At 34.8% G+C, this 27,843-nt stretch overlaps 4 protein-coding genes, 1 long non-coding RNA gene and 1 other non-coding gene across 8 annotated transcripts; 4 read left to right on the top strand and 2 right to left on the bottom strand.

Annotated features, from left to right (window-relative positions):
* The first annotated feature begins 1,111 nt into the window (after positions 1–1,111).
* LOC145121103 (enoyl-[acyl-carrier-protein] reductase [NADH], chloroplastic-like) lies at positions 1,112–4,480 on the top strand. Its single transcript, XM_079056879.1, has 13 exons — positions 1,112–1,266; positions 1,819–2,117; positions 2,237–2,346; positions 2,433–2,488; positions 2,576–2,660; positions 2,750–2,797; positions 2,884–2,958; positions 3,065–3,176; positions 3,259–3,310; positions 3,384–3,435; positions 3,544–3,601; positions 4,009–4,107; positions 4,185–4,480. The coding sequence occupies exons 2-13, from the start codon at positions 1,841–1,843 to the stop codon at positions 4,337–4,339; spliced, it is 1,179 nt and encodes a 392-aa protein (XP_078913005.1). The 5' UTR covers positions 1,112–1,266; positions 1,819–1,840; the 3' UTR covers positions 4,340–4,480.
* A 617-nt stretch (positions 4,481–5,097) lies between these two features.
* On the top strand, positions 5,098–6,060 carry LOC145119602 (uncharacterized). The gene is made up of 2 exons (XR_013713905.1): positions 5,098–5,322; positions 5,782–6,060. It is a non-coding gene; the product is annotated as an uncharacterized LOC145119602 (long non-coding RNA).
* LOC145119601 (protein EMSY-LIKE 3-like) lies at positions 5,897–9,982 on the bottom strand. Of its 3 annotated transcripts, none has more exons than XM_079055277.1 (11): positions 9,764–9,982; positions 9,577–9,667; positions 8,843–9,051; positions 8,615–8,724; positions 8,365–8,551; positions 8,122–8,301; positions 7,096–7,164; positions 6,751–7,023; positions 6,545–6,613; positions 6,407–6,470; positions 5,897–6,144 (listed from the first exon to the last, which is right to left on the bottom strand). In XM_079055277.1, the coding sequence occupies exons 2-11, from the start codon at positions 9,602–9,604 to the stop codon at positions 6,041–6,043; spliced, it is 1,293 nt and encodes a 430-aa protein (XP_078911403.1). In that variant the 5' UTR covers positions 9,605–9,667; positions 9,764–9,982; the 3' UTR covers positions 5,897–6,040. The 3 variants fall into 3 exon arrangements, with proteins under 3 accessions (XP_078911403.1, XP_078911404.1, XP_078911405.1); XM_079055278.1 differs by having other exon boundaries at positions 8,843–9,045; XM_079055279.1 differs by lacking the exon at positions 9,764–9,982 and having other exon boundaries at positions 8,843–9,019; positions 9,577–9,666.
* A 7,711-nt stretch (positions 9,983–17,693) lies between these two features.
* On the top strand, positions 17,694–21,977 carry LOC145119701 (uncharacterized). Its single transcript, XM_079055410.1, has 8 exons — positions 17,694–18,086; positions 18,330–18,439; positions 18,520–18,576; positions 18,656–18,955; positions 19,042–19,289; positions 19,897–20,203; positions 20,267–20,540; positions 21,519–21,977. Exons 1-8 carry the CDS (start codon positions 17,748–17,750, stop codon positions 21,771–21,773), a joined length of 1,890 nt encoding a protein of 629 aa, XP_078911536.1. The 5' UTR covers positions 17,694–17,747; the 3' UTR covers positions 21,774–21,977.
* Positions 21,978–22,679: 702 nt separating this feature from the next.
* On the bottom strand, positions 22,680–22,751 carry TRNAD-GUC (transfer RNA aspartic acid (anticodon GUC)). Its single transcript has one exon. It is a non-coding gene; the product is annotated as a tRNA-Asp (tRNA).
* A 27-nt stretch (positions 22,752–22,778) lies between these two features.
* LIP2 (lipoyltransferase 2) lies at positions 22,779–24,272 on the top strand. Its single transcript, XM_079054333.1, has 2 exons — positions 22,779–22,976; positions 23,479–24,272. Exon 2 carries the CDS (start codon positions 23,482–23,484, stop codon positions 24,178–24,180), a length of 699 nt encoding a protein of 232 aa, XP_078910459.1. The 5' UTR covers positions 22,779–22,976; positions 23,479–23,481; the 3' UTR covers positions 24,181–24,272.
* The last annotated feature ends 3,571 nt before the right edge of the window (positions 24,273–27,843 follow it).

Here is a 27,843-nt window from a genome sequence, read left to right as displayed (position 1 = left end):
CTCAAGTGTATGTATTATATCTCTCAATTTTTTGTTTTGTGTACTAGTTGCCTAGATCTGGTGAACAAATGTCCTTTAATGGTTATGTTACTTCCGTTATCCATTTCGTTGTCTAAGGACTCTCATAACCCAACAATATGCACCATTGCTCACCTATACGACACCTTATTTCCTTTTGCCACAAGTACATGTTGACAAATATAAGGGTTGAAGACATCATTTTGGATATAAGGATTGAAGATGTCATTTTGGATCATCTCAACCCGCTTTTACTTTCTCTGGATTGAATGCCTCAACGAAACCTTAACTCAACACAATTCTTCAATTCACCTTATTTTTTCTATCTAATTTATTCTACAAATCTTATTTGGATATGAAGTAGTGATTGATTTGGCAACATCGATGCCAACTACAACTTCTTTGCTCGCTCTTGGGTTTAGGTTTCATCTAACTATTTCCCTCTTCTCTTGCTCTTTTACCCTTCTGTCACACCTACTTTACTCTCTCACTCTAGCCATCAATCTCCATAGAAACCTTAGCTGTCAACTCCGCTCTTTTTCACCAACACCAAATACATTTTGTATAAAATTCTCAATCGTTGGTCATAACAACCATCGCTACCAACCTTCCCCACCACCACTGCCACTAACCATATGTCTTTGTTTACACGCATATACACACCACCGAACTACCTTCATGACCACTTTTATAGACATACACACCACCACATCCTTTCTCTTCGTCTAGGCACTAACACACGCCATCATATCATGGGAAGTTGCGACCTCCATATCATGGGAAAGAGGAGAAACAAAGATGAATGCGACGTGCAGCCAGAGAGAAGGTCGTGGGTGCCTGTGGAGTTGGAAGAGAAAACTGACGAGAAACCGTAAATAGGCAATTAAAATGGACAAGATTGAAAGTTGAGATAATCTAAGATTAAGGAAGTAGTTATCCACTAATCTCTATTAGTATTATATTCATTGTAAGACCGAAGTGGTCTAGACAGATAAAAGAACCACACAACCGAGTGTGTAAAAGACAAAAGAAGAAAACAGACCAGAAGTCCAGAACTCCTAAACCGGTGAGAGAGTGGTATTGTTACTTCTATTATATTCGTGGTAAGTGGTAAACAATCAAAAGCCCAATCATGGCCCATGTAAAATCAACCCTTTCCAGTTCCTCTATCTCACGAGTCACGACTCTCCCACACAGCAAGCGACAGACACAGATCCACCTTTGAGCTTTGGCGCCTCCTGTCGCATAGTAAGCTTCACTTGCTCTCTTTCATGCACAAAGAAATGCAATTCTAGCCTCTCTTTGTTGAAATTCAGGTTTTCTGGTAATTATGTTTGAATATGAACAATTTGAGCCGGAATTTTGTTCCAGTTGTAATGTATATACTTAATCACAGATTCTTCCTATACGAGCTTGGTTTTCTGCTACATAGTGCCACGATATACAGATTTTGTTGAATAATTTATAAAAGGAACGTAAAAATTATGTTGTACTAGATGATTGTAGAAATTCGACTTTACCTTGTTGAATTTCGGGGTTGAAAGCTTTAGTTAGGTTACATTATCGTAATCCTCTTAGACTGTATATAGCAAGTTCCATATCCAAGTGCTCTAGCTAGCTAAAGCATGTGAAATTAGTAATGTGATCCAAACCACATTTTACCAAATTATACTTTTCAACTCTTAGTTTTCAAATATATGCCAGAATGCTTGAATGACCTATTTGAATGTAATGAATTTTGAACAGATTACGATATTATCTCACACTAATTTCCAACTTCTGTTCTCTTTTCCTTGATAGATTTCTATTTCATACACTAAAAATGATGGCGATTGGTGCTTCTGCCCTACAAATAACTTTCACGAGACCCTCTGTTCTTCTTACTCAAAGAAATCTTGGGGTTACCATGGCAAGTTTTGTGCAAGAATCCGATAGAGCTTTATCATCTAAGCTTACAAGCTCTTCTCATCTATCATCCATGTTAAATTCTAATAAAAGTTTCACAATTAATCATCCAAGGTTTCGTAAGTTTGTTACAAGATCAATGTCTGAAGCTTCTGAAACCAAATCCACATCCCAGCTTTCGATTGATTTGAAAGGTTTGAATTTGATCCTCATATTTATCCGTTTTCTTGATACAAACTTCACAAACAGGGGTGTTGTTGTCTTTATATAGATTTGATACAATATATTACTAAGTAAATACTCTTACTTAAAGGTAAAAGGGCATTCATTGCTGGTGTTGCTGATGACAATGGATATGGTTGGGCTATTGCAAAATCTTTAGCTGCTGCAGGTGCTGAAATTCTTGTTGGAACATGGGTGCCTGTAAGTAAAGTAGAATCACTTTTAGCCAAATCTTGACATTATTGCCCCTATTAATCTCACTTTTCTTCATTCACCTTTTAAAATAGGCTTTAAACATATTTGAAATGAGTCTAAGACGAGGGAAATTCGATGCATCACGTGTGTAAGTCTTTAACACATTTTTTTTCTATCTTTCTATAATTTTAATATTTCATTTTCACTTATGTTAACAAAAAATATCATCTTTTAGTTTGCCAGATGGCACTTTGATGGAGATTACTAAAGTTTATCCATTAGATGCTGTGTTTGATAACCCAGAAGATGTACCTGAAGATGTAATGATACATATAATTGTGATAATAAATAAAGTATTAATTATTTAAACAGTTTATAGACGTATAAATAAATGACTTTATTCATGCAGATTAAAGCAAATAAACGTTATGCAGGTGCAAGTAATTGGACTGTACAGGTGTATACTCACACTATTGTCATTTTTTTATGCATTTCATTTTGTTTTATTCAATTATTGATTTTTTATTTTTTTGAGAAATTCAGGAAGTTGCAGAATTAGTAAAGAAAGATTTTGGTAGTATTGATATTTTGGTGCATTCACTTGCTAATGGACCAGAGGTTTGTTATTCATGAACATGAATATATTAAATATAGTAATATACATATACATAATTAATATACACCATTTTTTTGTTATTAAAAAAATGATTAAATTTTTTATTAGGTTACTAAGCCTCTATTGGAGACATCAAGAAAAGGTTATCTAGCAGCAGTATCTGCATCAAGCTATTCATATGTTTCTTTACTCAAGCATTTCCTTCCAATCATGAACCCTGGTATGCCATGTCATCATTTTTTTTTATTAGTATATGTATTTAAATTATATATATTATAAGTTAACAATGTGAATTTTCATAGGTGGTTCTTCAATTTCTCTTACATACATTGCTTCTGAGAGGATCATTCCAGGGTACATTTTTTTATTCTTTTTTTTTTTTAAATTTTGTTTCATTCTTTTACATATTTATTGTATACATTAATAGATATGGTGGAGGGATGAGTTCAGCAAAAGCTGCACTTGAGAGTGACACAAAAGTGAGCTTTCTTCTCATCTTTAAATAATTAAATCTTCTACACTACCAAAAAAAACATTGTTATTAAATTATTAATCTCATGTCAATTTTATATATTTGTTTTATTTAGGTTCTTGCTTTTGAAGCCGGAAGAAAACATAAAATTAGAGTCAACACTATCTCCGCAGGTGATTTTATCACTTGTTCCATGAGGGCATTTATGTCTTTTGCACACATGAGTGATTTTTTGTCTGTAACAAAAAATTTCAATTTTTGTCCCATCGACATTAGTCTCACTCTCACTCCCAGTCAAACACAGTACTAGGCCGTCATGTTCTGCATTTGACTGGGACTGATGTTTATGAATTTTTGTCTCGTCAACATCAGTCTCGGTCCCCGTCAAATGAAAGTCAAACACAGTACTAGGCCGTTCTGTTATGCATTTGACTGGGACTGGGACTAAATGTCTGAGTTTTTGTCTCATCACATCAGTCTCAGTCCCAGTCAAGTCAAACACAGTACTAGACCATCTTGTCCTGTTCTCTTCTGTTTTGTTTTGTTTTGTTCTGTCTGTATCTAAAATGACATGTTTTAGGTCCACTTGGAAGTCGTGCTGCTAAAGCAATTGGTTTTATAGATACAATGATAAGCTACTCTTTTGCTAATGCTCCTCTACAAAAAGAGCTATATGCGGGTAAAAACTGATTGAAATTACTATTATACCCCTATTGTTGGGACGTGTTTCTGAATTTTGAGAAATGGAATGGACAGATGAGGTGGGGAACACGGCGGCTTTTCTTGCATCACCATTGGCTTCTGCCATCACGGGTGCTCTTATATATGTTGATAATGGGTTGAATGCAATGGGTGTGGGGGTTGATAGTCCATTGTTTAAAGATCTTAATATTCCAACAAGTGAGCATTAGTATTGGCAATGTATATGTGTTGAGAATAAAGTTTTGAAGATTCGGCTTGTAGATTTAATGACAGTTTAATTATTATGTAAAAGATGTGGAATATGAACAAAACATGTTTAAATTTTTTGATTTTTGGGATTTTTGTTGAAATTGATTTTTTTTTTTTAGGTTTTTTGAAAAGGGAAATGGAGATTGATCAAAGAGATGATAGCAAACAACAAAATGGTCCTTTTTATAAGCTTAACAGTCCAATGACCAAAATTGAAATGAACCTTTTAAAACAAAGACCCCAAAAAATAACAATAATAATAATATTGAGACCTAAACCAAGAAAAAAGCATTAGGAAATAAAACGAAAGCATCAACAAAAGTTTATACTTTGAATGTACAAGGGATAAGTTTTTAATATTAAATACCTTGCCCTCAGAAAATATATATATATATATATATATATATATATATATATATATATATATATATATATATATATATATTATTTTGTTATCCAGTTGTCCTGAATAATAATAATTCGTATCAAAATTTAACTTTTTACTAGTTTACGATATACTTAAGTTTGATTTTGTATTATAAGTTGTGTTATATAGTTATAAGGTGATAAGTTGTTAAATTGCACAATTAAAATTCTGAAAAACGAATATGGACTCTAATGAAATCCAATTTCGATTTCGGCCGATTAACTTGTACATATATTATATAGCAATGAGAAAGCCCACTAGGGCCTACATTATACATTAATATTATCTTACTATTAGGTCTTCTACTCATCACCCAATCTATTTGCTCTTCTACCCAACGTCTCTCTCTCTCTTACACACACTCATATACCTGAAAACATACGAGGAACATGAAAACTGGAAATTATTATAAGATTAGTTTTGTATGATTGAAATTGGTGACAAATGAACATATCCCCAAATCTCTCCGCTGAAGAACAGAGGATCTTATTTCTTTCTGGGTTCATCTGTCTACAGGTACCTACCGTTTTCTTCAAACTTTATAACCAAATCCTTCAGTTTCTTTTTTTCTTTTTTACATTTTGGGTTTTTTTTTATTAATCCTGTGAAGGCTTAATAATCTTTAATTAGGGTCATAGATCGTTGCCAGGATCATGAAAGCTATTCCAATATCATATTGTTGTTAGGAATCTCGAATATTGTTGGGTAGCTTTCATAATTGTGAAAAGTTAATTGATTTATCGTTGGAAAATGGATTCAATCAATAGAGCTATTAGTTTGTTCCTTTGGATTTCGATATAGAATATTAAACTACAGCTCAGATTCATTCAGATCTATGAATAAGGAAAAGGTTATATGTTTTTTCATAAGTTTCTGAAATCGCATATAAATATAATCATCCATGACCCCAAAATCCTATTATTATTATTATTATTTTAATGTTATCTGTTACATCTTTGTTTCTGATCATAACAGGTTTCATTTATTGAAGCATATGGTGGGGGCAAATGAGTCAATACCACATACAAGATTGAAGATACACAACCATATCATATGGGATAAATTTGTAGTAAAACCATGATAAGAGAAATTACTGAGAAAGATTATTAAATACACAAGAATCAAGATACATTAGATTACAAGGAGGATTGAATTAAACAGCTAATCACAAAATGTATATGATATATATATATATTGTACAAAATACAATCAGATAGTGGAAGCATTAGTTAATTTAAGCCACATTTGTTTGAAGATCTTCTACAGCCAACAGCACCTTATTTCCTGAACCACCCTCACCTCCTTCATGTTTTCTAACTGATTGCTTTTGCACTTGTTCTGATTAATAATACACAATCACAAGTAAATTAGCATCGAGACCCAAGATTTGGATATATATGATTTTGTGTAATTTTATGGCATTTGGATTCATGAATATTGATTTTAAAGTTACAAAAGAAAAAGGATTATTAAAAAAAAAAAAAAAAAAAAACATATTTAACTATTTAGCCAACATGTGCTGATTATTTACATATACTGGTGATTGAATTATACAATAAAAACAATTAACAGCAAACTATTTAGTCATTTCATTTATTACCACTTTCACCATCTGAGGCGCCTTCAAGCTTTGCAATAGCATCCACAAGGGCTTCTTCATGCTCCTAAATTATTATATTAATTATTAAACCATCAACAAAATAGTCGATTAAAAGTTAAAATAGGAATAGCTTCTTACTTTAAGCACTTTTCTTGCCTTCTCAATATCCATTGGATCCGCATTGCTTGAACTAAACACTTTATCCATCTGTTGATCAAACGGAAATTTATTGCTACGATAAATAAAAAGGGCCAAATTGGGTCAATTAGTCAAAACACAAGTCAAAAGTCAAACTTACACCTTTGACTTCTTGGATAAAGAAAAGAAAAAGGACATGAGCATACCTCTTTAACAAGGGTATCTGTGTGAAGCAACTCGATATCATTCAAAGCCCTTTTTGGAACTCCTTTTGTTAATGGAGGTGGTTGAGGTTGTGATTCTTTCTTGGATTGACCCTTGGAGACCACTCTACCCCTTCCGGACCCACCGCCAGCTGTCTCGCCACGAGCCGCCACCGCCGGAGGATTTTTGTTCCCCCGCCCGGTCCCACTTCGCCTGCCGCCTCTATGAGATGCTCCAACATCCTCCCATTTCCAACGAATATCATTCGGAGATATCTATCCAAAAAATAAAAAGTAAAAAAGACTGATGTAAATCAGGTATACAGTGGCCCACTAACTATAACTAACCTCTCGTAGATTAACCCATTCCCAAGCTTCATTTGGTGTATTTGCATCGTATACCAAAGCATGACGCCCCTGTAAATATTTCAAAAGGGTTAAATGCAAGAAATCACAATCTACTTTCATTGATTTGAACAAAAAAAAACTACTTGATCATAGCAATGTGGTCCACATACAAAGCGATATTCAATAATATAATTTGGTGATTTTTCTATGATGTTGCAATTGGGTAGATTTTTCAAAGTGCAATTAACTAATAAGAAAAAAAATACAATGATGTAGTGGAAAGATATGGAATTAAGTGAGGGTTAATTACATAAAAGACTCTATATTATATATTGGGTTGTTTCCAGATTTATCATTTTTAATTTTTTTTCGATTTAGCCCTTTTAGAAAAAAAAAATGTGGATTAATCCCGAAAAAAGAAAAATATAAGGGTCAAAGTCAAACAAAAAAAAGGGTTAATCTCATAAAAGACCTTATATTTTGTGTTTTTTTTTGGATTAAACCTCAAGTTTATTTTTTTGCCTGAAAAAGACCTTGTATTTTTCATTTTTCCGAAAAAACCCTCAAATTTGTCTTTTTTTTCCGGAAAAAAAAACTTAACCTTCTAAATGCTTCCAAATAAACCTTCAACTTTTTTAGTTTTTCTCGAAAAAAACCCTCACATTTTACAATTTTTTTTTTGGAAAAAACTGACTAAAAGGGCTAGATCAGAAAAAATGAAAAAATACAAGGTCTTTTTCAGACGAAAAATAAACTTGAGGTTTAATCTGGAAAAAAAACACAAAATATAAGGTCTTTTATGAGATTAACACTAAAAAATGAGTTTTTTTAGAAAAAAAAATATATTTTTTGTGGTTTAATCCAAAAAAAAACCAAATATATAGGGTCTTTATGTAATTAGGCCATTAAATAAGTTAAACTAGGTTGATATTTGTTGCATTTAGGCCTATTTTAAATTCAAACTCTCATCATCAATCAACATACATATTGAATATTGATTGATATAATATTATTTATTTATTATACCTCAACAGGGTTAAAGTCTGTTATAACAGCCTCATAAAAGTTACTATCTTCAGGCCATCTTGTCCAAACCTTCCTTCCAATCACAGGATCTGAGCTCTTGTCTTCATCAACACCATTTCCATTATAACCACCACCCTTCTTCCCCACTTGATCCCTGCTGTTGAAACTTGAAGAACCAAACTGCAAAACAATTCATCATTATGTTAACATTTTAAAAAAAAGATTTGTGAAACTTGATCTTACAGATTGTGGCTTCTTTCCCCTCAATCCTGAACCAGAACCACCGCGATTCATGGCTGATGAAGATGGCGGCATTGGGTGGTGAGGTGGTGGAGCTAAGGATGAAGAAGGTCCAGATTGGGATGTTTTTTGTTTCTTTTGTGATGATGATGTAGGTTGAAGTTGAACTCCATTAGTCTTCCTCCATTCCCTATGATTTCATTTGATGTAAAATCATATAATCATATGTGATTATTTGATGAAAAATGTGTACCTTATTCTCTTGATGATGTCATCGCCATTTACTCTTGATAGAAGTATTCTGTGTTCTTCATCTGATACTCTCAGCTCCTTCCTAAGATCTGTTATCAAAGTTTCCATCTCCTATAGAAGTAAAAAGAAAAAGGTTAAATTCAATCACTTAAATGGAATGGAATCACTGATTCCATTGATGAAGTGTGTGTTTTCAAGAAAATGATATAAAACAAGGGTTACCACTCACCCAAGTGATAGCATCAGATTGAGCTTTAAAGGCACGAAGAACTGAGGTGTATGCTTCTTGTTCTATAAGGTGGATTTGTGTCTCCATGTCATTTTGAATTCTAGGAGGGACGGGGCCCACAGCCATTGTTCTTCCGTTTCCAGAACTACCCCCGGGCCCACCACTTCGGAATTTGTTCTGATGTGGAGGAGGAAAGTCATCATCTGTTCCTAAAATATTATCAATAAAAAAATTTTGCTTTCAAAGAGAAAACTTAGGCATTATCATTTGTGAAGAGCAGTTTCCTTTGTGTTTCTAGACAATGAAGCAAAATCTGTAATCTGTGTGTGATCTATAACTGTTTGGATGTTTGTTTTTATCAGAATGTGTTTGCAGATCTTCTTATTTCTTGATATTCGTTTTCATGATAACTTTATTAGTAACAGATTACACAGAAAAATACTTTGAACCCTAAACCGCTGTTAAATCAAACCCTAAACCCTAAAAAATCAAAATCATGAATCTTGAACTCCACAAACTGTTCAAACTTTAAATCTGGAGAAAGAATCCTAAATTTCAACTCTTAACATGAACAAATCAAGAAATTAACAAACGGAAATCATAATAAATCCTTCGTTTGTTCATCCAGACGAAAAAACAGGAAAAGGGTTTTTTTCGTCAGAAGGGGTGGAGTGTTAATAACATAATTAGGTGTATGTATGTGCGTATACAGATCTTGAAGAATGATTACTCACCACTGCTGTCTGAAAGCCCGTAGTCCATGGTAGAGCGAAAGTTTCATGAACAATTTGGCACACAAAAGATGACACAGTTCTACAAATTGAACTATAAGAGGGCAAATCAAGGAAATTTCAAACATTACAAGCGAATCGAGAAAATAAAATCATAAGAAAGTGTAAGTTCAAAGGAATTTTGTCGTACCTCTATGCTCAGATGGAGAAGAATAAACGAAAGTAGTGCGTATGCGTCAGTTTCAGACTATGCGTGTGAAAGAAGTGAAAGTGGGAAGAAGTGAGGTGGGTGGCGGTGGTAGAGGAGGTGCAGTGGACGGCAGCACCAGCGACCGGTGCTTCTCCGGAGGAGAGAGAGAGCTTTGGGACTTCGAGTGTTGGAAGTAGAGAACAATGATGAAACGGCGTCGTCAGCTCGAAGAAGTGAAGGTCGTAACAATTTTATTTACTTTTTTACAAATTTGCAAAAATGGTCCCTGTGCTTTGGTGGTGTTTTTAATTTTAGATATCGTAGGTTTGATCCTTATGGTTAGTATTTTTTTTTTTGTGGTTTTGGTCTATATCCTGTATTTCTACCCTACATGAAATGTTATATGTTCTTAAATAATTTTTTCATTTTCTTTTAATTATTTACTTATTATTCTAATTAAAGAAAATATTCCAGTGTCTACCATTATCACTCCTAACCCTCTGTTTAAAACTCTGACCATTTGTACCCTCAACCTCCGTTCAAATTCAAGTTTTCCCAAACACAACTCTCTGGTAGAAGCTTAGTCGTCGTTTGTGTTGTCTTCTGTAACGGCGATTGTCGACCTCCATTAATGATTGGCAAAAAAAAGATTGAAACCGATACACACACACCTATAAGTCGACGAATATCTGTTTGGTGAATCATAGCTTCGATTGAGGGAAAAATATATATTGGCGGTTGCTTGTTTCGTTGTCTAGATTCGAACAAGGGAAGGGGTGGTGGTGGAACTGAACTACAAGAGGGGGAAGCGGTGGTAGAATGGGGGTCATATGGAGAGAAAGGGAAAGAACGAGAGAAACTCAATCGTTGAACCCAAACCCTAACATTGTCGTTGTTGTTTTTGTTTGCATATCATAACTCCGATCTGCAAACTATAACTTCGACAGTGGTGGCTTCGATTTATTTGGGGACGAAGCGAGGTCAGTAGGGTTGTAAATAATGACATCATGTAGTAGGTGGTACATCTTAAAGGCGGTTGCAATGGCTTGGTAAAGCTTGAACAGGTTGAGGAAGATGAGGAACTGGGTGAATTTCGAAAATGGAGGTCGTCGGCAGTGGTTACAGACACCAGTGATGAAAGGTGGAGCTGGTGATGATTGGAATTCACTCCTCCTTAGTATCATACGTATTATGATAGAGGTGATAGGGAGTTAGGTTATTTTTTTAAGTTAATTAAAAGTAAATTAATTTAATTAAAGTATTTCAGCAATTAAAGAAAATGAAAGATATAAATTATAAGGGCATAAAAGTAATTTCATGTGTATAGGGACCAAAATCACTAAAAATATCCACTATTGGACCACTCATGCACCATCAAATATTTTTAGATCAAAACCACATAATTTTGATAATCACATTGATCATTTTTGCGATTTTGTCTTGCTTTTTTAATGTTAGGTTGTTTTTGTTTTTAGAAGAAAAATCAGGTTGTAGACTTCGACAGTAAAAGTGACAAACCAAACGTCTGCAGTGTGTAACATCCATTTCCAAGTATTTTCCATGTATGGATCAAAATATTCAATCTTTGCAAATCCGGTCCTTACGATGGGCGTGAATGAAGTGTACGTCGGGCGTAAGTCATTAAGTGGAACGCGGACTTCATGCAATACATAGGGCGCACTCAAGCTGATCCTAAAACCCTAAATTTTAGGGTTGAGAACCTATTTGCGCACCTTAAGTCCATTGAGGCCTCTTCATGTTCAGCCTCAACTCTCCCCAAAGCGGTCATTTCGAAACCCTAGCTACTTTGTGAGGATCTTGTGCATTTTAAGTGAGTGTTTATGAAGAAGGAAATTATTAAAGGAGCACTGGTGAGCTTGGAGCTTGAAGATCCAAAACTTTCATCCCATTTGCAAGCCTTGGAAGGTATAAAGCTTGAAACTTTATGATTCATTGGTTTAAATATAAGGTAGCTTAGAGTTTTCCATGCTTTTAGTCCCATGGTTTTAGTTCTTGCGAGTAAAAGCTACTACAGAGATTGTGATTATCATACCTTGTCATGTATGAGGATTCTAAGTCATAAAAATTGGATCTTGATGGTTGCTTTTCACTCATGTAAGGGTTTGGAGTCATTAGAGGATGTTAAGGATATAGGGTTTGGTTTTCGACTCCATTAGGCCATGCAAAGTCATAAAGTCAGGAACTTTATGACTTTAGACGTCCATTGGAGTTAGATCTAAGTGTTGTGTGTTTGGTCTTAAGCTATTAAGAGCCTAATGGAGAGTTGGCAATTTATTCGGTTACGTGGGGAATAACCCCTAAGTACGCAGTGCATAACAGGACTTTGCCCCGTTTTTCTTTCTGTGGAAACTCGATACGCATGGCATAAGGAAGGCGTATGCATGGCGTACTCCCAGAAGTGAAGTTAGGTCATTTTTGGGCCTTGGGATATGTTTTGTTGGGTTTAGTTTAGAAAGGGTGGAATGGTCTTTTACCCTAGAGAGAGAAACAGAGTATGTAATGGACCTTTGATTATGATTATTACCATAGTTCTAAAATAGCGTTGGTTTTTATATATGTAATGTGAGGAGATTCTTGGACCAGCAGGTCGGGTGTGAGAGTTATCTGTTATCGATTGAGGTGAGTCTTCTCGATATATTGTAGGACACTAGGTGTCATATGTGCTTGTTGTCTTTATGACTCTTGTTGTATGCATGTATTCCAGAATGTTATATGTATGTGGGGGTGAAATAGACACGAGGGTGAAATAGACTCGTTCGGTTGAAAAACACTGATGGAGCCATAAGGGACTCTAGGGTAAAATAGACCCAGAGGTGAAATAGACTCATTCGGTTGAAAAATATTGATTGAGTCGGAAGGGAATCTGGGGTGAAATAGACCCGTTCGGTTGAAAAATATCGATTGAGTCGGAAGGGTCTCGGTGGTGAAATAGACCTGAATCACCAACTCTCCCCCACTTAGGGTCCGAACCCGAACCAACTGTTGCTCACAGTCGATCACTGCCCTATTAGGGCTCAACCAATCCATGCCCACGATAACCTTGTTCCCACGTAAAGGAATGGGAACCAAATCCACCGAATACCGCTCGTTGAATAGTTAAAGAGTACAACCTCGATGAACCCTCGCAGCCCGGATAGACATATCATCGGCAATCTTAACATCTAAACGACAATCCAGTCCCCTGGAGATCCAACAGATATCTTGCTAAGCGCAAGAGATACAAATGATTGAGTAGCCCCCAAATCAAATAATACTAAAGCAGAGATATCGTTCACCTAGAACGATCCTAAAATAAAACATATAAACATAAGCAACAATTCAATATAAATAAATAGACAAGGAAAAGATACATACCTGTCACCACATCAGGAGATGCACACGCCTCCTCTGTCGTCAGTTGGAAAACCATGCTCTTCGCCACAGGCGCATCTCCCCAGCCCTAACGGCCGTCAGTAATCCTACATGTCGCAAGAGCGGGTGCTGACACCGGTCCTGCTGCAGCCAAACTCGGACAATGGGCTTTCTTGTGGCCCCTCTGATTGCACTGGAAGCAAATCAGATCAGATGTCGGGGTGATGGTTGTGGTAGCAGTACAATCCCTGCTGATATGACCTACCACACTTGCCACATCGGTCTCGACCTTGCTGTCCCTTCCCATTCGTATCAACTATCTTGGGCCTCTTGCTCGAACCCTCAACACTGGACACAAAATCTGGTTTCCTCTTCTTTTCCATCTCCAAATCATTCTCCCTCTCCATAGCCCTCACTATCATGTCTTCCAACGTCTTACAGCTGGATCGGCTAACAAACTGCCTAATATCACTCCTTAGCATCTCATGGCACCAGGCATTCTTCATCTCCTCGCCCGCCACATACTGCAGGACCAGAAGTGCCCTCTCCATGAACATAGCAGTGATCTCAGCCACCGTCTCAATGGTCCGACGGAGATCCTGGAACTCTCGCACCAGCTGTCGTACCTCGATCACCGGTGCAAACTCGGCTCGGAACCTGGTCGAGGAATCACTCCATGTCATCGAATCATCTACAATGGCACACCCTACCTCCTCCCACCAATCACACGCCTTGTCCTTCCATAGGCAGAAAGCTAGTCAGACCTTGTCCCCCTCGGGACAACGACTGGTACGGAAGGCGTTAGCAACATCTGCCAACCACCTGCTGCTCGCAATGGGGTCCCTCACCCCATGATAATCCGATGCTCTACATGCCCGGAACTCCCTAAAAGTTAAAGAGCGCCTCCTGACCAAAGCCACAATCTCAGCGCGAAAGGCACTCAACCGCTCATCAAGAAGCTCCATAATGCACTCCTTGATTGAGCCAAAGATCACATGAGTATGCTCAAGGATACTGCTCGTAATCTCAAATGATATGAACTCCCTCGTTTGGTCATCAAGCTGCCCGACTCCATATCCTGAGCCTGAACCCTCCCTAGTACCGGAACTGCCCACTGTCCTTCCTCACAATACCACCATACTGAAAATAGATCATATAAACCATCAGAATACACATCAATATACATATCGGGGAAATCACAACTCCACAAGCTCCTTGGCTTCATTGCAGCCCTCCTTGAATCGAGTACCGATCCTCTGCTTCCAGTAGTACGAGCCCATACTATCTTCCACATCTATCTGTACTTTCCTCAAGAAGCGCCTTAACTCAGCCAAGTTACTTTATATCCAACAATTCCCTCACAAATAAGGCTCCCAACACTAAATCTCATCCTAGGTTTTCTTAGGGCAAACTCCATACCACTCTCCGCTATCAGTTGCAGAAGCAATTCCCGCTAACTTCCTCTAACTAGCTTGCGAATACAATTACATATCACAAAAACTAGATAATTATTCGAATGAGAGGTCTCACACTACAATGGTTGGACTTAAACAAGAGCTACGCAATAGAGTTCAAACCTAACCCTCTAAAATTATTTAGTTCCAATAATATGTAACTTAGCATATTCGTTTACTAGTTAGCTGAAGCTAATTAAAACTCCTAAAAGCACAAAGCAGGCAACATTCGAGCATCAAGTAATCAGAACCAAACATCACCTAATCAGGCCATCCTATTACTGAATGATCAGTACTAGCATGCAAATCTATAAGCTCATACAACAGGCATACAAAGGCATCTCTCCTAGATCCTTAGCCCTAAACTAACATGCTATCACAATTCTCAATTCAAACATATCATAAACATGTATGGGTATTTTGGTAGAACTTACTTGAGCTCGACTGATTGCACGCACCACACCCTTTATTATTTTAGAACACCTTTTCTTAAATATGTTTATCTTTTAAAAACTTACCAAATCCTCAGTTTGAGTTCAGAAACCCCCGAAAGTGTGCCTGAATCCCTCAAACCAAGCTCTGATACCAACTTGTAACATCCAAAAACATGGTCCCAAAAATTTCGTTTTCATAATAGACAAAATAGTATTTTTCAAATATCATCCATACAACTCAACAAAATCAATGTATCATGTGTTATCAAAATCAGAGGAAATATCAAATGCGGAATCCCCATGGTGTATGTGGTGCAGTCAACTCGAGCCCTTCCCCTTGGAACCGGAAGTACTTGAAACACAAACTAAAATCCGTAAGCACAAAGCTTAGTGAGTCTCCCTAAGATACCACATACCAAACATATCACATACGGGCCCCACCCACACTCGAATAATAGGCCCTGCCCAAATGAGATACGAGCCCCACCCACACTCGCAGTATGGGCCCCACCCACACTTACAATACGTACCCCACCCATATAAGCAAACATATACAAACACATACAAGTATCACATAGACAACAAGTATAACAACATAATCATCAAGAGTCGGCCTTGGTGCCTTAGACCCGCTAAACCCGGTGAGGAAAACTCACCTCGAAAAGCTGAATGAAACAAATGATCTCTGACTGTTGGTCCTACAGCTCCCCGAGCTATCAATTGCCAAAAACAACTAATTAACATTTGGGATCTACATCATTAACCAAAAATCCTTGCATGGGGATAAAAAGACTATTTTACCCCTAACACAACTTAGTCCAAGAATGAAAACCTAAATCACAATCAAAAGGCCCAAAAGTTAAACAATCCATCAAGGCCCAACATATGACCCCAATTTCCAATTAGGCCCAATCTCTTCACATGAGCCTTCCTTAGCTGTAACATCCCAAAAATTCATAGCAAAAAATTTCATTTTTAATTAACTAATTATAAAACAAGTAGCCTGAAACATCCATAGTGTTAACTCATTTCATAATCAAAAACCAGTATTTCAGATAACTAAAACATGTCATAGAAAAGTATTATCATACATATGGTGGTAGATTACATAAGACAATATACCAACATGTGGTGGTAGATTACATAAGACAATATGAAACTTCAAGGGACTACATTATTAAGACACATTTATGTACATTTTCATTGCATTTCTAAATTCTACCACTATTATGCATTATTTGCGAAGCATAATTTTCGTAATGGGAGTCTAAACTAGTTGATTAAACTAGTACTAATAGGTCCAACACACAATTAATCGATAAACACAATGAAAATTAGTAAAAATAAATAAAAGTTAAAGACAATGTTCAATGGTTTTGCAAAATATCCTTAACTTGTGAACTATACTTTCATAAAAACAAGACTAGATTACCAATTAATATACGTGCATAAAGTCGAACTTTAAAAAGTCTAAAATGTACTATTTAACATACGATTTGCAAATTACCCTTTTTCTACGAAAGAAAACTAGAAGAAGAAATTAAGAAAACAAGTAAGAACAATTGCTTTTATATGATATAGTCTTGTGTCCAAAATAGTTGCATAGATGTTGTCACTTAAGAGATTTCGTCTAGAGAGTTTCACATAGTTATTGCCATGGTTGTAAAAATCACATGATTAATCTCTGTTTAATTACTAAGTTGTACGCGACCGACTGCGCGACGTCTACTGATTAATTTCTGTATAGATCATTAGTAAAGTTGTCCAAGCCCATGAATTTTTAACACCTTAATGAATTTATTTTAATAAAAACTATTTAAGAAAATATTAGTGCTGTATTAGTCATATTAACTTATTTTTTTATGATATATATATATATATATATATATATATATATATATATATATATATATATATATTACAACTTAGGATTGTCGACTAATCCTGACGATACCGACTAATCAATCGATAATTGACCAACTTAATACAATCTAGCGATTTTACGGCCTTTATTTTTACAAAATGGGTTAAAAGAAGCGATTTCGTAATGACTGTATTTTTGGTAGAAGAATTCCTAAAATAGTTCGTTGTTTGACCAGATTGTTACTCAATCGTTTCTTTGGGCTACTTATAAGTGTTGTAGCCTAAACTTGAATTTGGTTGTTTGGTTCATGATCCAACTCTTGCTATCTTTTGCATGCAATTTTTTTAGGTTTTTGTCTAGCTTCTTGCTAGTTTTTTTATATCTTTACCGTTCGAAAAAAAAGAAAGAAATAACATACGCCAATGATCATGGAAACCCAATTTTATGATTAATAAAAAACTACTTTAGAACTTTATTATAAAGGATATCAATATCAATATATTATATTGCGTTTGGTCATTTTCATGATTAGCCATATAACTAACCATGAAACAACAAATTTTGTCAAAATCAAACTTCTTGTGTACACGTACAAATGACTAAGCGACTAGGGGAGAATGAGATATGGTATGAACAAAAACATCGACGGGTTTTCATGTGTTTGCAGAAATATATATAAAATATGTACACATTTTGCTTCTAGAAATACAAATTTCCATTGCATATTGTGGTGTCAAATTCATAGCCCTTAATAATCTTGATCAAAAGTCATGTATGCACTACCTTCCTAGCAATGAACGTTGAAAATGTCACAAATACTATTTTCCCTTTTGGTGCACAAGTAAACAAAAACCGCAACAATGTTGTCTCATTTGTGCGCCTCACTCTCTCAGACCTCCTCTTCATCCATCTCCATCTCTTTCACCTCCTCCACCGCCTTCCGCCACCGCCTCCGCCCCCTCTTCTTTTACTCCCCCTCAAAAGTCTTGAAATTACATAAAAAAGTGCCGGCTTTCTCAACGAACGCTTCCATGGAGTCGCCTGTGGGTTTGTCGGTTGATTCGGTCGCCGATGGATTGAAGAAACAGAGTTTGAGCGAAGATAAACGAGTGAAGTTGAACCTTGAGGATTTGAATTGGGACCACTCGTTTGTTCGTGAGCTCCCCGGCGATCCTCGTACGGACATCATGCCCCGAGAGGTGAATCCATTCATCCATTGATCGTTTCCATTTCATTTACTAACATCCCTTTTCCCCCAAATCGATGATTTTCTATGCTTAAATTCGTAGGTTTTTCATTTATCGCATAACGATTCAATTGACATTTAGGTTTTCTAGCTCTCTAAGACTAAACAGTGAATATTAACCTCACTTCCATGGAAATGAGATCGTAAAATCTAAGAACCCTAACAAAACAACTATCGAAATCTCTTAAATTTCCAGGTCCTTCATGCGTGTTATTCAAAAGTATCCCCATCTGTTCAAGTCGAAAACCCCCAACTAGTCGCATGGTCAGAATCAGTCGCGGAAATTCTCGATTTAGATCCTAAAGAGTGAGTTCCTCGAATCCTCTCCCTACACATCAAATCCCATTTTCCATTCTCCCAATCTTGAACTTCTCTTCATGTTCCAGGTTTGAAAGACCCGACTTCCCACTTCTGTTCTCCGGGGCATCTCCATTAGTAGGAGGGTAAGTCTGTCTTCACTCTTCACCTTCCTCTCGACCTTTCACCCGAAATTTCATCATCCCTATTCCATAATCTTTTCAGATTATCTTATGCTCAATGTTATGGAGGGCATCAATTTGGAATGTGGGCTGGACAATTGGGCGATGGTAGAGCCATAACACTAGGAGAGCTTGTGAATTCAAAGAATGAAAGATGGGAGCTTCAATTGAAAGGTGCAGGAAAGACTCCATATAGCAGGTTTGCAGATGGTTTAGCTGTTCTTCGTAGCAGCATTAGAGAATTTCTTTGCAGTGAAGCAATTCATAGTCTTGGAATCCCAACTACTCGTGCACTTAGCCTTGTAACAACTGGAAAATATGTCACCCGTGATATGTTCTATGAGTAAGTTTCTACTATTAAACTATAATTCTTTTTCATTCAAACGAATCTTGAGATTTGAGAGCTTATTTTCTGTAATATATTTACAGTGGAAATCCAAAAGATGAACCTGGTGCAGCTGTATGCAGAGTTTCACCATCTTTTTTACGTTTTGGTTCATTTCAACTACACGCTTCACGAGGAAAAGAAGACCTTAAAATTGTTCAAGCTTTAGCTGATTACACAATCAGACACCATTTTCCTCATATAGAAAATATGAACAAAAGTGATAGTTTATCCTTTTCAACAGGCCAAGAAAACGACTCTGTAGTAGATCTAACTTCAAATAAATACGCAGGTAATGTAAAAAAACTAGGGAAAACTCCATAAAAGTCCTTATATTTTGACCTCATAATCGATTTAGTCCTTATATGTTTTTTTATTCAATTAAGTTTCAAAAACCGCTAATTGTATTTATTTTGACTCTTTTACCTTCATCCAACTTTCAAAATTTACACTTTTGACCCAGATTTTAAATTTTATAACAAATTTGGTCCAAAATTTACACTTTTGGCCCAGATTTCAAATTTTGTTACGAATTCATCATAAATTTAGTTTTTTTACATCTTATTTTTCAAAATTTTGTTTCGAATATGTTTTTTTGCTGTATAAAATCATATTCGTAACAAAATCCTGAAAAAAAAATGTAAAAAAAAACTAAATTTATGATGAATTTGTAACAAAATTTTGAAATCTGGGCCAAAAGTGTAAACTTTACACCAAATTTGAAATAAAATTTAAAATATGAGTCAAAAGTGGGACGACCTGTTGACCGGGTAAAAGGGTCAAAATAAATACAATTACCGGTTTTTGAGACTTAATTGAATAAAAAAAACATATAAAGATTAAACTGAACGATTGTTTTATACTTTTATAGATTTTGACATTTTTGTAAAATTTTACAGCTTGGGCAGTGGAAGTTGCTGAAAGAACTGCTTCCATGATTGCAAAATGGCAGGGTGTTGGGTTTACACATGGTGTGATGAATACAGATAACATGAGTGTATTAGGGCTCACAATTGATTATGGGCCTTTTGGATTTTTAGATGCTTTTGATCCAAGTTTTACACCAAACACTACAGATCTTCCAGGAAGACGATATTGTTTTGCAAATCAACCCGATGTTGGGTTATGGAACATTGCTCAGTTTGCTTCAACTCTTTCATCTGCTCACTTAATTAACGAAAAAGAATCCGATTACGCCCTCGAAAGGTAATTTTACCCTTTTACCCTTTTGCTCCTTCCCCAAAACATTCATTTTTTTTTTGTGTGCAGATATGGAACGAAATTTATGGATGACTACCAATCAGTAATGACAAAAAAACTCGGGCTACCAAAATATAATAAACAACTGATAAGCAAACTGCTTAACAATATGGCAGTTGACAAAGTTGACTACACGAATTTCTTTAGATTACTTTCCAACATCAAAGCTGATTCCAGTACTCCAGAAGAGGAATTGCTGATTCCACTCAAAGCTGCTTTGTTGGATATTGGAAAAGAGCGGAAAGAGGCTTGGATTAGTTGGGTCAAAATTTACATAGAGGAGGTAAAATCTGATTATCTTGAATATTCGTTGACAAATGTCATTAAATAAGTTCAATAATAAAAATAAATAACAACGTGCTTTTGATTTTGATTTTCTAATAATAATAGCAATTTACTTCATTACCTACTTTTTTTTTGCCCATAATAGCAACCTACTTATATTTGTTTATTCATAATAGCAATGTATTTTATTTTTCATATCAGGAAATGCCCTAATTACAGTTTTGGTCCCTATAGTTTTTAATTTTAATAGTTACAGTTTTGGTCAATGTAGTTTATAGTTTACATTAATTAATTTGCGTTCGATACAATTTTGGTCCATGTAGTTTTTAATTTAGGATAATTACAGTTTTGGTCCTCGTATTTTTAATTTGCATAATTACAGTTTTAGTTCCTGTAGACTGTAGTTTCTAATTCCAGTTATTACATTTTTGGTCCCTGTAGTTTTTAATTTCAACAATTACATTTTTGGTCCCTATAGTTTTTAATTCCAATAATTATATTTTTGGTCCCTGTAATTTTTAATGTCAATAGTTACATTTTTGGTATCTGTAGTTTATAATTTTCATCTAAGTACAGTTTTAGTCCCTGTAGTTTTGAAGTTAGGGTGTTTTTAGTTTTGGCCCCTTTAGTTTATAATTTTCATCACCACTCGTTGCTATTATTGGTAAGGAAATCTAAGTATGTTGCTATTATGAGTAAAATAAAGTACATTGCCTATATTGATAGAAAGAGTAAGGTACGTTGCCATTTCCTGAAATTTCCCCTTTTCAAAAACAGTCAAATTTCTGTCATTTGGTAAAAAATAGTTTGACTTTCTTGGGTCATCTCACTTTTAATACAAAAGTACAAAACCAAACCATTTGCAAAGTACAAAACCAAACCATTAAGCTAAAAGTCTAACAAAATGATCTAAGTGAGACATAAATATAAAACAGAAAATTAGATTGCTAATTTGTTTGATTACTTTTATGAACAGCTATTGGCTAGTGGAGTTGGAGATGAGGAAAGAAAAGCTTTGATGAACTCAGTGAACCCAAAGTACATATTGAGGAACTATCTTTGCCAAAGTGCAATAGACATGGCTGAACAAGGGGACTTTGATGAGGTGAGGCGATTGCTTAAAGTGATAGAAAGGCCGTATGATGAGCAACCTGGAATGGAAAAATACGCGCGATTGCCTCCTGCATGGGCTTATCGTCCAGGTGTCCGCATGCTCTCCTGCTCTTCATGAGATTTTTTTTTTTTTTATGGAAATGAAAAAGTGTTCATGAGTGAGCAATGTGGTTGTAGATATATAACATTTGCACATTACAAATGGTGATATGTTGTATGTATGTTTATGTTTGTTGTGGAGATGTAGTTGGTTTTTATACTTGTTAGTTTTTGACTTTGTTTTTGGATTTTAATATTATTTTAGATGGGTGTTAGAATGTAACGTTTGCTTTTCGAGAGAAAAAAAAAAGTATGTACGTAAGCATTAGACCCTTGTGACAATAGGGCGGTAAAATGTCTGTAGTCTATAAACCTCATGAATATGGACTTGAGACAAAGAAGCCACAAAGTTGCAGGAAATCTGCTAGTTTTTATCCTATATATTTTAACTAGAGTTATTTAATTATTTTTTGTTATTTGAGGATTATACACATGTCAAACAATGAGTTATTTTTATAAAAGATCTTATATTTGTCTTTTTTCGGATTAATTTTTTTTTTCAAAATAAACCATCAACTTTGTTTATTTTAGTTTATTTTATTTTTCCAAAAAAGCATCTAATCTTCTGTCTTTTTACAAATAAATCCTAACTTTTTTAGGGTTTTCCGAAAAATGCCTTGTATTTTACAACATTTTTTTGGAAAAAATACTAAAAGATCCAGATCGGAATAATGAAAATACACAAAAAAATAAAAAAAAGTTAAGGTTCAATTAAGAAAAACATAAAATATATTATAAGTATCTATCTATTATATCTATTAGATTAAAGTACTAATTAAAAAAACACAAAATATAATATAAGTATCTATTAGATTAAAAGTACTATTGAACATTGGGCCCTCATCCTTCTCCATTTTCGTCTTATTTATTGTCATTAATTCATCATGGTCTTTCGCCAATTAAAAAAAATATTATCAAAAAAGGTCGCCGTTGCCGGGGATCGAACCCGGGTCATCCGCGTGACAGGCGGAAATACTTACCACTATACTACAACGACTTCGATATCTACTATTTATTTCTTCCAAAAAAGAAAATGGATAGAATAGTGAAAAGGAAATAGCTTTACATTGGAGCAAAAGCGAAGTCAATCACAGACGTCTCCATCTGTCGATCGTTTCCTCCGCGAGACCTCCCCAGTCGCCGCCTTCTCCCCTGTGAAGCCACCGGTCGGAGACCGTCGCACCCCCACAGCAACACTGGAGACCGTCGACCCCACTCCTAGGTTCGTTTTTGTTCAATTTTTCCTGCCATATTCGTTTTTTTTTCCTGCTGTCGATTTTTCCCCCTAGCTTTATTCTTCCTTCTCTTCCCTGGTTTATGTTAGAATACTTTGTTGGTTCACTGAGTTTATCAATTGATGCATAAGAGTTGTAAAATAGAAACATTCACTGTGTCGTTTTTTTCCTGCTATCTTCGTTTTTTTTCCTTGCTTTATTCTTCAATTCTATTATCAATCGATGCGTAAGAGCTGTGAAAGTTGTTTATCTTCCAAAGATCTACACTTTTTCAAATCTTCTTCGTTTCGTTTAGATTGAAAACTGGTGCTCATAACCTGTTTGTTATAATGCCAAAGTGAGTTTCGCTTCTGTGATTCTTCTGTACCCAAATCAAAGTTAGGGAACTAAAATCCGAAAAATTAAAACAAGACATGAGTGCATATCCTTCTACGATCTCAAGCTTTAAATGTGCTATGAGATAATTCAATCTGATATTCTTTTTATCAGGGAATGAGAATTCCTCGGAATCTTGAGGTATGGAAGCTGGGGACACTCAATTACTTAGAAGCCCTTAAATTGCAAGAAAAGCTAGCTTCCGATAGGAAAATCAGTAAGATTTCTGATACCCTTTTATCCTTACAACATCCACCTACATACACACTAGGCAAACGTAGAACAGATTACAACTTACTTATTCCCGAATCTGAGCTTAAATCCATGGGTGCTGAACTTCATTACACACAAAGGGGAGGTGACATTACATTTCATGGCCCTCATCAAGCCATTCTATACCCTATTATTTCCTTAAGAGAAATCGGTTTAGGAGCTAGGAAATATGTTGAAAATCTTGAGTCAACCATGATTGACTTAGCTTCTATTTATGGGGTCAAAGCTCATGGTCAAAGGAAATGTGAAACTGGGGTTTGGGTTGGTGAAAGAAAGATTGGTGCAATTGGAGTTAGGATTTCATCTGGGATTACATCACATGGTTTAGCTTTTAATATTGATCCTGATTTGAGTTATTTTAAACATATTGTGCCTTGTGGAATTGCTGATAAAGATGTCACATCTTTGGCAAAAGAGACTGATATTGTGCTTCCTGATGAAGAAGTGGTTCAAGAACAGTTGGTTTCTTGTTTTGTGAAGTTATTTGGTTATGAAAATGTTGTTTGGAAGAAGAAAGAATTATCAAGATTGATGGATGATTAGTGGAGGTTTAGTTGTTTGATTCATGGAACACAATGTATGTTTGTATTTTTCTGATTCTTTTCTATAATACAAATCAATTTTCACTTCTGTAATTGGGAAGATTTTTCAAAGTATAATGTCTCAAATTGAAGAAAATAAAGATCGAGGACATTAAGTCCTTCTCAAAAGGTATAGAAAAATAAAACTGTTGGCTCCTAATTACTCTTATAAATGATACCTTAGTTATATGCTATTTATTATCGATTTAATGTTGCTTATTGTTATATGTTATCTTTGTAGTTGTATTTATTCAAGAACATCATGTATCTTTTATGGATTTTAATTGTTTCTTTAAGAGCATGTATTGTTAAATTTTTTATCTTAGAGTTGTAATTGTGTTTCATAATGAACTTTATCCTTGAATTAAGCCAATTATTTGAATAATTTGCTCCTGTTTAAATAATTTTGGGCATCAACCGACAAAAATTGTTAAGGATTTGCACTGTTGAAATTTTTTAAAGATTATCGAATTACAATGCCTTAGTAAGAAAAAAAATGAAAGTACAATGTTGTAATAGAAGAAATAAAAGTAGGATGATATAATAAATAAATAAATAAAAGTACGTTGCTATTTATTGCTTTTAACCATATGATTATCTTTCAATTAATCTTTGTTGTTATTTGTAAGAAAAAGAAGTCATGGATATTTTACATTTTTATCGCATCCTACTTTCATATTTTTATTAGGGAAATTAAGAAATCTAACCATTTTTTTAGTGTTTATTTAAAAAAAATAACCAAAAAAAAATATTTTTGGCAAAATAACTACTTGGTCCGGAATGGGCATTCCAGACCAAGAAAAAACATTTTTTCTAACAAAAAAGTATATTCGGACCAATATTCCGGATTCCGGACTAAAACTTTGCATTTTGAAAAAAAAAACAAAAACTCTGGAATTTCAAGAATAAGTCCGAAATCAGAAGAACAATTCCGGAATTTCGAGAAAAAAAAAATTGTTTTTGACTTAAATCTAATAAAAAGTTAAACAAATATAGGAGATGTAAACTATATGTGATATTGGTACTTAAAATCAAATATTTTATTGAAAAAAGATGACATTAAACATTTCGAAATACAATGGTGTGGACCATGCCCGAAGGCATGTGATGCCTTCAATTCTATTAATTTTCATTTTTTTTTAACAATTTCTAGTCAAACATATCACAGTTGATTCATCTACGTATATGATTAAGGCCAAATGCTAGAAATAAACCCATCTATGTTGGCCCTTTTTTTTCCAAAACAACCATTATGGTCCAAAGCTTCCTAATAATAGCCATTTGGGACCAAAAGGCCTTTGGCCTAGCGGTAATGAGTGACTTTCTAAAATGAGAGGTTCTGTGTTCAAGTCTCACTAGGAGACATAGATGGTGTTTAAGAATAGATTAGAAGTATGATAGTTTGACGTTTCAAAAAAAAAAAAAAAAGAAGAAGCCATTTTTGATTATTTTAAAAGGTAAATCACTAGGAGACATAGATGGTGTTTAAGATTAGATTAGAAGTATGATAGTTTGACGTTTCAAAAGAAAAAAAAGAAGAAGCCATTTTTGATTATTTTAAAAGGTAAAAAAATTCAGAATATGACATACTGTCTCAAATCAATAATGAGAAAGAATTATGAGCTCTTTATATGCATTACAATCTCGGCTGCTAATAACTTCCCAAATTTTGAGTCATAAACTTTATTTCTCAATAAGAGTCCAAAGACTACTATATCAACAAACCGTACAAGCTATTCACGTATAACAAACTCTAATGATTAATATAAAGAGAATTTAGAAAGAGTTACAAAGATTTAGCGATGAAGAATCGTTTGATGATGAATCCTAAATTGTCTCAGAGTTTGATGTCACTTAAAATAAAGTGAAAAGTCTAATTAAAGTATTTTTTTTCTTTATATATCTATATTTCTGTCCCTTGTACTGTTGTACTCATGTAGCAACTAACACTTCAGTCTTTTGTTGAAGATTCCTAAAAACAATTATAAAATAATTAGTTTATTAGAGATCCACACTAAATGATTTTTAGAAGTTTTTTCAAACCGAAAACTCTAAATAATAATAAAAAGTCATTGGGGCATCTTTTTTCAAACCAAAGTTTTTCCAAAAAGGTTTTGTCATGAGATTTATCAATAATAATGTAGGTCTTATATGTTTTCCACCAAATTGTAACTAAGTAACAAACTATAGAAACAACCCATAAAAAAGAAAATGAAAAACCTCTACTCTATTACAGAGAAATAACGAACTAGTATTTTTTTTTTTTTTTTTTTTTTAAAATGAAAAAACTCTCATGCATTGTAGACAATGTTTTAAAAACCGGTTCGAGTCGGTCGGTTGACTTGGTCGGACCGGAAACCGGAGATGAGATCGGTTCTACAAAGAGTCAAAGACCGGTTTTATGCCAATTTCTAGACTGGATAGAACCGGACAATTTCTTTAAAACCGTTCGATCCATAAAGTTAACCGGAGTGTACGACTGCCAGATGTAGGTAAATTCTTGGTTTTATATATATCTATGTATATTAATAGAAAATACATAAAAATTATGGAAGCCGGGTTGAACCGGCGATCGAATCGGAAACCAATCACCATATCAGTTCAACCAAAAAACATGTTCTTAAAACATTGACTCTAGATGCACTTTAACATATTTTTCGGCACAGATTGGAAGTTGCATATGCATATACATTTTAACATGATCCAAGGAAGAAAAGAGGTGAAGCGAAGATTGAATGAGTTCATCATCAATTAGAAAGAGGATGAAAAGGGGTCTCACTTTACAGAGGAAGTACATCCACATATGAAAAGAAAAGAGGAGCTTGTGGGGAAAGGGCCATGCCCATGCCAATGCTCTCTTTTTACGTGAAAAGGTTGTAAAGTGAATGATCTAAAACGCGTATTTAGTTCACAAAAAGTATAAACTTTTACAATCTTTGACTCTATGAGACTACACTTTACACTTGTTTCTTTCTTTTCCAATGCTTTATTTTCATATTATATTAGTAATAGGTAACATTACACATGCATGCTTTGTCAGACTCTAGCACAAGCTGCATCTAATAATAAATGGTCTTCCTCTTCCATCTTTCTTAAGAAGGAATCAACTCATTTTCTTCAACACTATCAAGAATCATCATTCATCAACCATGGCGCCTTACAAAGTATTCGTACTTCTGTTTTCTTTGATTTTGTTATCATCATCCTTGTTCTGCCATGGTCAACATGACATTACTTCAGTCAAAGATCGAGCTCAATCAAGAAAGCTACTACTGACGTCTTCTCTCACCACACTTTCTACAAATCCACCTAATAAGCGTAGTGCAGCCATGGAAGACTCTGAAACATCAGCAGAAGCTAGTTTGAGGAAGAGTCCGCCAAGTGGTTCAAACCCGACTCAGAACTAATGATTATAGCTGAAGAAGAGAAACCAAAATTGCTTTTCTTCTTTTCTAACAATTTTGTTTAAATTTAGGGAAGGAGATTTCGATGTATAAAGTCTTGAATTTGAGCTAAAAGTATTATTCTATTTAATTAGTTCATGGGATTTCTTTGGTTTTGTAATATTCTTAAGGCATTCATTTTATTTTTACTAGCAGATCCAGAAATCTGAATTAGGGCATAA

The sequence above is a fragment of the Lactuca virosa genome, chromosome 6, assembly GCF_052849685.1.
Source record: "Lactuca virosa cultivar CGN04683 chromosome 6, Lactuca_virosa_CGN04683_v6, whole genome shotgun sequence".
Classification (NCBI taxonomy): Eukaryota; Viridiplantae; Streptophyta; class Magnoliopsida; order Asterales; family Asteraceae; genus Lactuca; species Lactuca virosa.
Note: the sequence above shows the minus strand (reverse complement) of the source record. Positions and strands in the feature narration are given on the sequence as shown.

What these genes read in the sequence shown, in the direction of transcription:
- LOC145121103 (XM_079056879.1), top strand. Translation starts at nt 1,841, where the DNA reads ATGATGGCGATTGGTGCTTCTGCCCTACAAATAACTTTCACGAGACCC. An exon ending in AAATTCGATGCATCACGTGT is followed by an intron (nt 2,489 to 2,575) that starts GTAAGTCTTTAA and finishes ATCATCTTTTAG; the next exon opens with TTTGCCAGATGGCACTTTGA. An exon ending in CAAGTAATTGGACTGTACAG is followed by an intron (nt 2,798 to 2,883) that starts GTGTATACTCAC and finishes TGAGAAATTCAG; the next exon opens with GAAGTTGCAGAATTAGTAAA.
- LOC145119601 (XM_079055277.1), bottom strand. Translation starts at nt 9,604, where the DNA reads ATGGACTACGGGCTTTCAGACAGCAGTG. An exon ending in GACATCATCAAGAGAATAAG is followed by an intron (nt 8,552 to 8,614) that starts GTACACATTTTT and finishes ATGAAATCATAG; the next exon opens with GGAATGGAGGAAGACTAATG. An exon ending in AGGCAAGAAAAGTGCTTAAA is followed by an intron (nt 6,471 to 6,544) that starts GTAAGAAGCTAT and finishes ATAATAATTTAG; the next exon opens with GAGCATGAAGAAGCCCTTGT.
- LIP2 (XM_079054333.1), top strand. Translation starts at nt 23,482, where the DNA reads ATGAGAATTCCTCGGAATCTTGAGGTATGGAAGCTGGGGACACTCAAT.
- LOC145119701 (XM_079055410.1), top strand. Translation starts at nt 17,748, where the DNA reads ATGTTGTCTCATTTGTGCGCCTCACTCTCTCAGACCTCCTCTTCATCC. An exon ending in ACCCGTGATATGTTCTATGA is followed by an intron (nt 18,956 to 19,041) that starts GTAAGTTTCTAC and finishes ATATATTTACAG; the next exon opens with TGGAAATCCAAAAGATGAAC. An exon ending in TCAAAATTTACATAGAGGAG is followed by an intron (nt 20,541 to 21,518) that starts GTAAAATCTGAT and finishes TTTTATGAACAG; the next exon opens with CTATTGGCTAGTGGAGTTGG.